Source organism: Hylaeus anthracinus, unplaced genomic scaffold (genome assembly GCF_026225885.1).
Source record: "Hylaeus anthracinus isolate JK02 unplaced genomic scaffold, UHH_iyHylAnth1.0_haploid 11989, whole genome shotgun sequence".
Lineage (NCBI taxonomy): Eukaryota > Metazoa > Arthropoda > Insecta > Hymenoptera > Colletidae > Hylaeus > Hylaeus anthracinus.
This window is the reverse complement of record NW_026534337.1, coordinates 1,858,149-1,870,161: the sequence shown is the minus strand read 5'-3', so window position 1 is coordinate 1,870,161 and position 12,013 is coordinate 1,858,149. Positions and strand designations below refer to the sequence as shown.

At 31.5% G+C, this 12,013-nt stretch overlaps 1 protein-coding gene across 3 annotated transcripts; it reads right to left on the bottom strand.

The window, feature by feature from the left end:
* Positions 1-2,625: 2,625 nt before the first annotated feature.
* LOC128887995 (guanine nucleotide exchange factor subunit Rich) lies at positions 2,626-12,013 on the bottom strand. Of its 3 annotated transcripts, none has more exons than XM_054144553.1 (17): positions 11,548-12,013; positions 11,302-11,476; positions 10,394-10,501; positions 10,169-10,324; positions 9,757-10,071; positions 9,605-9,696; positions 9,248-9,521; positions 8,997-9,149; positions 8,713-8,913; positions 8,283-8,646; positions 8,011-8,216; positions 7,599-7,940; positions 6,869-7,358; positions 6,492-6,789; positions 5,788-6,260; positions 5,308-5,668; positions 2,626-5,230 (listed from the first exon to the last, which is right to left on the bottom strand). In XM_054144553.1, exons 2-17 carry the CDS (start codon positions 11,434-11,436, stop codon positions 4,903-4,905), a joined length of 4,296 nt encoding a protein of 1,431 aa, XP_054000528.1. In that variant the 5' UTR covers positions 11,437-11,476; positions 11,548-12,013; the 3' UTR covers positions 2,626-4,902. The 3 variants fall into 3 exon arrangements, with proteins under 3 accessions (XP_054000528.1, XP_054000526.1, XP_054000525.1); XM_054144551.1 differs by having other exon boundaries at positions 11,553-12,013; XM_054144550.1 differs by having other exon boundaries at positions 11,302-12,013.

Genomic DNA, 12,013 nt, shown 5'->3' with positions numbered 1-12,013 from the left:
TGTAATTTGATTGTTTCGAACACTGAATGTTTAGTTCGATGTTATTCCAATACTCTCGTCAGAAACGTATTACAGTAAAGGGTCCATAAATGCACAAACTCGGGACTGAACTAATGCATGTATGGTAGACTTCGTACATTCTCTGATGTTTGCCGGTAACCTTCGAACGTAGAGAAGGACAGCGAATAAAAGAAGAGGACGGAGCGAAAACACCAAGGTATGTCGATGAGACAATGTAATGCAACGGTGAAACTTTTTTTTTTTTTATTAATTTTTGTATTGTAAAACTTGTACCATCATATTCCTGACATTAAAATGAGACCAAACACGATATAATTCGGTCGATGTTTACCATGCATTTTTTTTTTTTTTTTTTTCGTTAATGTTCTACGACATATGATATATAATAAGTTGTTGCAAATAAATATGTTGCGAATTACGTCGTGTTTGGTCTCATTTGAATCAGAAAAATGTCAGGAACATGATGGTAAAAGTTTTATAACAAAAAAGTTGATAATAAAAAAAGTTTTATCGTTGCATTAGCATTGTCTTACCGAGATATCCGATCCCAGATCATATTACACTACTCGGCAATCGAACTCCTTGACCCCTCAAGCGGTATACCCCCCAGTACCAGTGGTGGGGATGGTGCCTGTGTATTTATCGTAGAGAAATTTGTGCATTTATGGAGACTTTACTGTACTCTGCAAGAATCGGCCAAAACTCAAATATTGGCCGGTTAAAATTCATTTGTAAAATACATAATGTTATATCACTAGTAATGATCGATTCAGAATCTGCGTGAACACGTCCATATCATCGAAAAAGCTATGATATAAACGACAAGCAAGCCTTGTTCAAGTCACTATTTTATCGAAAGTTAAGTCGAGAACGTACCAAATCTGGCGAATTTCATTTGAAATAAAAATAATAAATAACTGTTTGAAATAACATTTAAATCTCCTATTTTTTGCAATGTTATTTAGGAATAATCACAAATACTTGGTTATTTAAATCTATGATATACGTACTTCGATAAAGATATGCAAAATATCAGTAAAATATATTTATTACACTACTTTTTTCTCTTTTTCTTTTAAATCATTAACATTTGCCATTGTAATGATACAAATGTAATTTCATTATATTTTTGGAACGTCGGTTATTTTCAAGAGTATTTTGTTTATTATTCCAAATGCAGAAACAGTATCTACAAAGTTATTTCATGAAATAATATAACGCAATTCTATTTCAAATAATACAAAATTGCCAGGTTTGGAATGCACAATGAGAATAGAAATAGAATCTACATGTATATACTCAAAAATAGACTTTTTCTTATTACCGTTTTTATTATGCAATTTTGTTGCATGAATATAATATTAAAGAAATTGGGTGTAGATAAAAAATGTACTGAGTTATTTAGATTTTTGTTCATACGTATAACGTATTGTAAAAAAAAATGTTTTTATATTACTTGATTTATTAGAACTCAGTAATGCGCTATTAAAGCACAACAAATTTATTAAATTATAGATTTCAATAAATTCATGAGAAAAAAAATGAGAATACAGTATTTGTACCATGTTATCCAGAAAGTACCTGATATTTTTTTTATACGTTATCTATAAATATACAATACTATAATATTTATCCTACAACTTTGCCATTGAATCTAAATGTAAGTTTCTTTTTTATTGCTTACCATGTTCTTACTAATACCACAATAATAAATCATATACGTTATACTGTTGTATTATTATGGTTAATGGATAAGCACATAGTACGTGCTGTTAAAATGTACATTATATGAGAAAATAAAAATAAATGTGTTATATTATAAGTAAACATGTTTTTAATTATTTCACATTAAATTGCAAAGTTTTCCATCATTACGAAACTCCTGTAATTTATATATTGTCAGTATAGTATTATAAAAGAGTATGTATTATAATAGTCTTGCATATGTAAATGAATATGTTATATGTGTTTATCTGATCTGTTTCTTTTTAAATTGAATACAAATGTTGGAGTTTAATAATGAGAAAAGTCTTGATTAAGAGTCTATTGATTTGCAAGAGGAAAAGGAACAAAGCATACAGTGTATTGTAAAGTTGCACAACTTAATTGTAGGCGAACAGAAGAAGGTACGATCACGATAGAAAAGCCAATTAGATGTACAAACAGATAACGAATAAATTTATGTAAATTTCATGTAAGTAAAAATTATGTACATATACACATACAGTAAGACCCCGCTTAACGCTGTTTCAGTATTACGCGGTAGTATTTGGTAGTTTTTTTCAGTTTGTACAAAATATCTTATAATTCAAGAGACAGAGAAAGAGGTGTAATACTTCTTATATATAGAAAAATGCGAATAATTCAAACATCTTTTTCTATTAATAAATTATCAGAATTTGACAACTGTAGAATTATAATTCCTTTGAATTATTTTAAAAATACAGCTCATTTTTGGGTGTAGCAATTTTCTTATTATTTCAGTGAGTTTCTTTCCAAAAACTTTGGAACTCGCTGATGTAAGGTGTAATTATAATTATATAAATAACCAAAAACATCTTTCTTTTAAGTTTATAAATTAAGAAAAAAAAAACACCTGATAACTTATTTATGGGAAAATATATATTTCGGAATATCTATGTTACAATATATGTATAAATAGTTTATTATTAGTGTTCCACAGTTTTCTCTATGAATTAATTAGTATTATTGTTATACAAGACCACAGTGAACCTCCATTGCTAGATTCCTTGAAACTGAGTTTAATTACTGAACAAGTTGAAATAAGGTTGTCCATTATGTTCAATTAATTAATTTCAATGCTACGTATAAAAGGGGCAGTACTAACTAGTTTCTTAAATATTAAGAAACTGTGAAACAATGAATCTACAATTATCACTACTTAGGCATACATTTTGTTTCTCTATGAACCATTTCCCCAATTAATATTCTTAAGTTTATATTAATCTGATATAGATGCTTATAAGTAATTTTGATTATTGTTTTTGACTGTCTGTAATCAGCTAATTTTCGTTTTTGATTATTGAAATATTATCATACTTAAATTAAAAGTACTGAAATTAAAAATAACAAACAGCACAAAATTAAAATTGAAAAATTAACAAATCGAATAAACATTATCTATACAAGATATTAAATAAATATTGTTTTTACCTCTTTATGTAATATCTCTACCTCTATGTAACCTCTATGTAACCTCTATGTTACCTCTATGTAATAATCTATGTTCATTACATAGTAATATTTATTTTTTATATAGTTACAAAAATTTAATACCATTTTTTTATTTGCTATAATACAGGAGGACTACATTTATCTGAACTATTGGTAAGAAATACCCCAATTATATGAACACTTGTGCTCAAATATAAACTTAAATCAAGAACAAATTATTAGTCATATACACCATGGATTAGTAAATAGATAATTACTTCATAAAGTAACAACAGATTACAATTTTTAAAATCCTACTTGTAAATTTAGTCGTATTGAAATACTAATTTGAATAAAATGAAATCTTTAAAGCCAATTTTGCAAATATCGATTTACATTATCTGAGAAATTTAGGAAAAAAATCGGTGAATCTTTATTATTCAAATAATTTTGTCTACCAATATATTCAAATAAATTGTATCTACTGTATATCATTCTTTTATAATCATAATTTAATCAAATGGAATTTTAACTTGCAAATTAATTATTAAAACGCTTGTTTTATTTTATGAGTATTAATGTCTCTTAGTAATTTTTACGCAATTTGGCCAACCAGTAACATATATTACATCATTTATAATTCTTTTTAAATAGAAATAGCAGTTTTTAATTTACTCATTTAAAAATTTATATTATACAAACTATTATTCACCAATAGTGTCTACTTTTCATTCTACATCATTCAGCATACTATACCTTGATACAAAACCAATATCTGTTATATCAATTGATTAATATCAATCGTAAAGTTATTGACATTAGGTATACATAGTAATCTGTTCTTATTTGATTGTATAACATACATTTTTTCTTGTATTTGAACGAAAATCTGGATTGCAGGACGGTTATTTTATCTAATACACTACTGCATAAACACAACTATAGTTTATCAATGTTAATTTTCACATGAAAAATCTTTTAAAATAAATAATTCATAGTGAAACTGACGATAATTAGTGCAAACTATTTTCTCATAATGCAGTCACAATTCAGTCGATGCGATATTGCAATATATAAAATATGAGAATCCACTATTATTCTTCCTCTCGTAATTAAATCTATAATCTACTAATACCAATTGCATTCATAGTGTAATATTCATTGTTTTTGTATATTGTCTACAAAGAAAGGAAGAAATAGTATCAGTCATGTTTTGCAGATTTTTCAAACTCTATTGTTTCTTGTTAAGTAGTTTAAGAGTGAATGTAAAAATATGTCAACGATACCTTTTCTACAACTTTAGTAGCATATTTACACATATAGAAATGCTTAAAAATGAGATATATTAATTTCGTAACATTTCATCTTCGCTGTTAAAATTGTTAAAGATATTATTGCGTACATAATTATTATACAATATTTAACTAATATATTTGATATCGCTATAAAAAAACGATTAGAGCTCCCGTTATATTACATATATAACTTATTCGTTCAATTAGAGGTTTGCATTTCCTAAATCTACCCCGCATCATTTTAAACAGAATTATAATACCAAACAGTGATTACTCGAATTCTATTCACAACTGAGTCTATTAAAACAAGTTTCATAGAAAGCTGGAAAATTCTGAAAAAATTTTGTACCTACTTATCAATACTAAAATCTATAATACAATACCTCTGAGTTTTTAGAAGACATCATTGCTTTTAAGATATTACACATGTAGACTGTGAAGAAGTATTTTCCGCACTATTGAGATTACTATAACTATTTCGAAAAGCTACCTCTTCAACATTTAGTGACAATTCGTGGGATCGATCTTCTTCTAATGGAGCAGTCGTTGAAGCATGACTAATAGACGAGTGTCGTGATCGAGTTAAGTTTCCTCGTTGGTTACTGCCAGCTGATGGAGCTGGACTTGGAGAAGGGCTCTCCGGGATCTGCTCTTGTTCTTGCTGTTGCTTAATTACAACTAGTCTGTTTAACAAAGAAATTTGTACTTGGATGCCCGACATAAATGGTCTGTAACCCAAACTGAAAATCAAAGAATTCTTTTTATTATATCTGAAATATTTTTTTTGTAAAATTACATTTGTTCGTGTAATACATACCATTCAGAATGAGACCATCTAGTTAGCGTAAGAAGACCATCTCTTAAATTAATTACAGAATCGAACGTTTGCATAGGTGCATGAGCTGCTCTGATAGTTCTAGCCATAGCAGGTGCATCACGTAAAATAGTTGCTAGTACCGCAGCCCATCCTAAACAACCACCTTCCAGAAATAATTGTAAAAGATATCTAAGTTGTACTTCCGCCCGACTTATCGGTGCACAAGGTGAGATATTATGAACTTCTGTTTGTTCTACTGGTTCTGGCGAAACCCAGCATACTGTTCCAACTCCAGTTCCAACAATAGATTCTGTATCATCTCTCCAAATGGTACTACTGTCGCTAAGAACACTATTAGCATCTGTAAATGTCGGGACAAAATTTATACTTTATTATACTAAACTCGCTTAAAAACAGAAAAATCTTAGAAATTTGTATAGGCAACAAACTTATTAATGTATCATAATAATATATAAATACCGTGCAACATATTTGCTGTCATCTTAGTTTCAGCAGTGGGAAACTGGGTTTCTAAGCTAGCAACGGGTGAAATTAATGTTGTGTAAGGTGGTCGTCCACTTGGTAAACTAGTGTAACCGCTATCAGGCAAATCAACCGCAAAACTTGAATTCAATGGTTCATCTTCGGGACTTTCTAGACTAACTGATCTTATTGAACGTAGAGACGTAAGGCTAGATCTTCTAAATCTTTGCAAAGATGGAAGTGATAGCACAGGATAAGCAAATGCAAAATCCTCATGCGTTGCTTTTAGCGCTGCAACATAATCATCAATTTTTGCTGCTCTATCGCGTTCTCTGCCAAACCATGTAACTAAATGAAAGTCTAATCTGGCGGCGAATCTGCCTAAATCTGAAAGTCGTTTCGCCGAGAGTAATCGACGTGCATGACGTTGTAGTATTACGTCAATAAAAAACTCTTCTGCCGAACCCTCTCTGAAAGGTAAGTTACATTCGTTTTATATAAGTTTTATATAATATATATAAATCCATATGTAATTGTTTTCATGCTGTATGTTTACATTTAAGAATTATATGAAATAAAATATAGAGTGTTTTAAAAAAATGTGAGGTCTTTTTCAGTATTAATTCATTTTTTGGTACGCGGTAACAAAAAAGTTCGTTACTTCTGCTTTATAATACGATGCACGAATAACTAGTACTTACTTGTTATCAGCTTTTTCAACTTTAGAAGTGCTCGTAGACACAGACTTCTTTCGTCTCATAACTACATTTCTAGTTTTTTCCAACATTGAAGATGGAGCTATATCTTTGGCTGAGTCTGATTGTACTTTCGGTGTTACTGTAGTACTATAACTTCGACTTCTCGAAACTTGCATGGTTCCTAATACTAGGGATAAATCATCTTCGTGGGGTGAAAGAGGCGGTGAGGAGGTTTGCGGAGGTACTCCCAATTTTGACGTTCCTCCCCACGAAGTTCGTGGAGATTCCACGTCATTTGGATCTGTGAAAAAGACAACGTAACCATGAAAATAATGAAGATAAAATACCTACATTTGACGTGTTTTTTTTTAATACTTTACCAATCGCTCTGAGAAACCGAACGAGATCTTTTGAAAGTTCCCATCTTCCCTGTTCTAAAGCAGCATCTAATAATAATGTAGCATGTTGCCGGCTAACGGTAGAAGGTTCTAGGTTTTGTAAAATTATTAAGTAGCTAGCAGCAGTATCGAGTTGCTGGCGTTGCAGACAATCTTGCAATAGCTTCTTTGGGGGACCAGCAACAGAGAATAAATAAGGCCAAAGTGCTATTTCCGTTTTTCTAGCACACTGTACAACTGCTCTAGCCCATACACCTGGAAATTCTCGAATGAATTCCACTACAGAGGGTAGCTGAGCATCTGGGATTGGTTCCTTGCTGGTTGCTTCTTCTTCTAGTACTTCGTGAAGTAAAAGCTCTAACGAATGTGGGAAGTATGGTAGTGAAGAACACGAACGAGCAATTTCCCAAGCATGATACCCCAGATTGCGGTGTATTAGTTGTCGTAATATTTGGTGAAGATAAACTTGACTCTGAAATTAAAATAACATGTAATAATTTTGAATTCACTTATAGAAAGTACAGTAGACTCGTGTATAACACGGATAATACGTAACGTGTTGTATGAAATTGTATTATACAAGAAAAAAAGAAAAAACAAAGAATTCCCGCATTTTATTATATACGAGAATCGCGTTATATGAAAAAACTCGTCATAATTTATTTAGCGCGTTATACAGAAGTTTGCTGTATACTGCCGGTAATATACATACTGTAAGCTCCAATAAACTGAAAGGTAATGAAAATGGCGAATTTGTATCCGAAGTAAACAGTACTGTATCATTTTCTGCTCCTAATAAAATAGCATCTTCGAAGAGTATAGCCAAAGGATATATACGTAAGTGAAAAGGTAACATTATCCTTTTGCTCATAAATGTGTGTGCCTTTTCTTGGTGATTTCTTGGAAACAAAGGAAGCCAAACACGCATCCCATGTGCACCACAAAATAACCACAGTGCTTCTGTTAAGTGGGGTTTATCTCTCCTTGATCTCCATGGTACCCAGACATTTTCTACGTAAGAAGCTAATACTGTTGGAGCACTACACGTATACAGCTATAAGATGTACACAAATATTAGAAATAAGTTAGTGATTATATTGATTGTAAATGCATTATTCACATACAACTTCTGCGTTATCAGTACAATGTTCCCTTTGGACCATAAGAAGACGTCCAGATACATTCAACAAAAGACTTTCAGGGTGTGGATGACTTCCGGCCGTTTCTGCACGTATAGTAGTTAAAGTGGCACTTACAACACAAGCAGGATGAACACAAAGTCCACTAACATCTACAGTCTGCAATCTTATTAATTCTATACTTCCTGCATCTGAAACATCAATGTTTTTAATACGAATTTGATGTATACAACTGATCAAGTTTTTTGGTTACCTACCATTATTGCTTTCCAGTACCATGTCATAAATGCTAATCTGAGCATTTGCACAAAACGTCAAGAGTCTATCTTTTAGTGTATTGAGTAATAACACCTGTGATGGCATTCTAACAGTTCTAACATAATTGTTGTCCAAACGCGTATCGCGTGGGTATATTCTAACTTCATCCTTATCGTCTAATATCGAATAACTACTAGCTATTAAAAAACCTTGATGCCATAATAAACCTCCAGTTACGATAAAATCGCGTTCTTGAGTTTCATTACCAAAAAGTTTCCATTTACGCGTAGGTAAAGAATAGTGAGCTAACCCTGTCCGTCCAGCTACAGCTATGCTCATACCTTCGTTATCGATAGCAGTGTACTGAGAAAAGATAATTATTTAAAAACATAATTTTGCTTTTTATTGGGAGTATATGCATTTACATACTCTTATTGGCCAATTGGAGCCGCTATATGCAGTAGGGATAGGAACAACTAGCCATTGCTTACAACCCGCAAGTGTTTGCGTTATAGAATCATTAGGAATTTCACTACTAATATGAAAAGTTGACGTGTTTGTAGAAACTCCACCACCGAGGTTTAAATACAATCTATCTTCACCTTGTAAATATAAATGTCCATGATGACCCTACATATTAAGACATTGTCAACGGTAAATACCATTTGTAAAAAATTATATTTGTTTAGGTAAGTATTTGTTTTCAACATTACCATGCAAGGATTGATCGTCAAGGGACTTTTTACAAAATCTAACTGTATCAAAGAACGCCTTAAATTAGCTACTTCATTTCCATTTTCTTCGGTTAAGGAAGGACCTGGAGATTCTCTTAACATCCAAAGCTGATAACCTTCTGCAGACCACTCCTACGATATATAAAAGATGAGTTCATCAATTTTAACAATTGTACATAAATAAGAAAATAAAATTAATACTAATAGCTAAAATTAATGAATATACTAACCATTGTGTGGATGTGTAAAGGATTATCATGGTTCAAGTCTACTCTTAAACCATAATCCCATTTTAAGCTACAAAGCAACAAAGCACCAAACGTACTCCATACTGCTAGGCCACCGCCTTCCCAAGCTAATGCGATGGCACAACTATCAGGAGTCCACCTTAAACACCTTACACGACCTGGTCTCCCCGGGTAATCTTTTGAGGATAAGCTTAAGGTATGGGACATTTCTAGTCCCCCTGTTGTTTCATCAACATAATATACTACACCTTCGGAACTAATAACAGAATGTATATAATAAGTTTGTATAAATACATACATGCGTTTTAGTATAATTATCAGAAAAATTTAAAGATATACTTTTGCCTTCCAATTGCAATAAGACGATATTTATGATTTACAGCTGCACAAGTAGCATCATCGACATCTCTAGCCCAAATTCCTTGTACTTGCTAAAAAATAATATTATTGTCACATTTCTTACCTATTCGTTTAAAAATTAATTGACATACATTAGGATCAAATTTCAGCGACTGTGCTGTAAGAAATGCTCCTTTGCCTGTATTAAGAACAATTGCAAATCCACCAACTAAAGGAGAGTATTCAATATCGGTAACATATACATTGTTTTCAGTAAGAGGTATGGCTACAGTAGATATTTGTTGATCTATGCTAAATGGTATTCTTCTTAAATCGAGAGAGTAATCTCGGTTTACAGTACCATCCCATTTATGACGTATTATATGGCTGGTCTTTGTAGCTACCATAAGTTCATCACGTATACAAACTAATGAACTGATACCACCATCTATCCAAGCAGATTTTTCCTAAAATGAAAACACATTTTCAAACAAATCGTGGAATATATAATATATGCAGTCAACATTATTTTTATGTAGAGGATATATTTGTATGTTTACTTACAAATGTCAAGACCAAGGAAGGAATAACTTCTTTGATAAAAAGTTCAGCGCTGTCTCTTTTTAAACTGGTAACTGGAGAGTCTCTTTGCTCATAAAGACCTCTTCCTTCTGGACTAGTATCCGATAGACGATAAAATAAAAGATAGCTATCCGATGTCTGAAAAGGTTTAAATTATAATAACCTGTCATCTTCTGTACTAGAATTTAATCATAAAACTTTTAATACCGCTATGACCAGCATACTGGAGTCTGGTCTCCATTGTACCAGAATATTATCACCGTGTTTCCGTAAAGAATCTGCGGTTCTTCTGATAAATATTATGGGCACACATGGCTAGAATTAAGTGTTTTTTATTAAATTAAATTACATAATAATTAGTCACATATTACAAATCAGGAAGTGTTAAACATCGATAAATCAAAACTGATGAGAACTGAACAATACTTTAAATTATAGAGTCTTGGTAAATATTACATAGATGTCTAAGAAAAACAAATGAAATTATAACTATAAGTTGATTAAGATCGAAAGTTCAATATTTCTCTTATTATATTGGAATTTAAAGTGACTTCTATTGTCCAAAGGTGGTTATCAATAACAAATGACGATAAAAAGGACACAATATAATTAATGGTTTTGGTAATCTTGATTTTCTCAGATTTATTGAATCGAGTTGTTGAAAAGCTTAGTTATCGTCAAGCTCATTTTAACAGCAATACATTTAATGTTTGAATTGTATAGAGTTATAAAGATTGTAGAAGCCAGGTGGCTGTTCTGTGCAACTTCAAGTTAGATTCTATTTACTTTTTAAATTATCAAGTATTTAAGAAGAAAAATTAACGAAATTTCAATTCACAGATTTAAGTGCTCTTGACTTGATGAGGTTTAAATTATAGATCTGATTGTACATGAAAAGTAGGGACACGCAAATTTTAATACCAAAATCATAAGAAAACAGTTCCATTACAAAGTTACTCTATAAACAAAGTAAAACAGACAACTAAAAATGATTTTTATATGTTGCATCAATGATTCATAAACACGAGTAAATATTTTTAACGTTGTTGAAGATCATAATTATAGTTTACAACATATTAATCGCGAAATTATAATGTTGTGTGTGTAATACATGCCTTGCAATACCAGATGGTAAGAGAATCCGTCGTCAAGACAGCAAAAAGTATCTTGTCCCTGTTGCAAACAACTGCTGTTATCTTCTCCGGTTCTGTCGTATTCAGAACCCGCGGCCATCCGATAGGGAAAAACATGATTTCTTTTTATGACCGTACACCTTCCGTGTTCACATTCCTGTTATATTTAAACTGTTTTCGTATTTCATCCCTTGTTTCGAGAAATCTGACAAGTAAACACATCCTAACCTCACCATCTTACGTTCGTCATAAGTATATACTAGGTTACTCGTGCAACGAAGTGAAGCGAACTCCCTCGAGATCCACGTAGTACAATGCACGGGAACTTGCTTGCTGATTCTCGTGCTACTTATCTTAATTCCCAATCGTTCACACGGTCACGTGTAGCTAATACTTTCACATTGCCATACACGATTCTCAGACATCCATTTCTACTAAACAATTAACATTAATATGTAAAATCTTAAAGAATACACAAAGCAACATGCGATTAAGTTACATCCGTAACTAAATAATTAAATAAGTAAATACACATATGTGTATCCATTATATCTCGTACTTTAGCTTTTAAGGGGGCATTTCACTGTGAACGCACAAAAAAAGCATATTTTCAATCATTTTTTTCTCAGGAACTATTGCATAAAATTGAATGAATGTTTTTCCCCCTTAAAGATATGATTAAGGAAAGTAAATA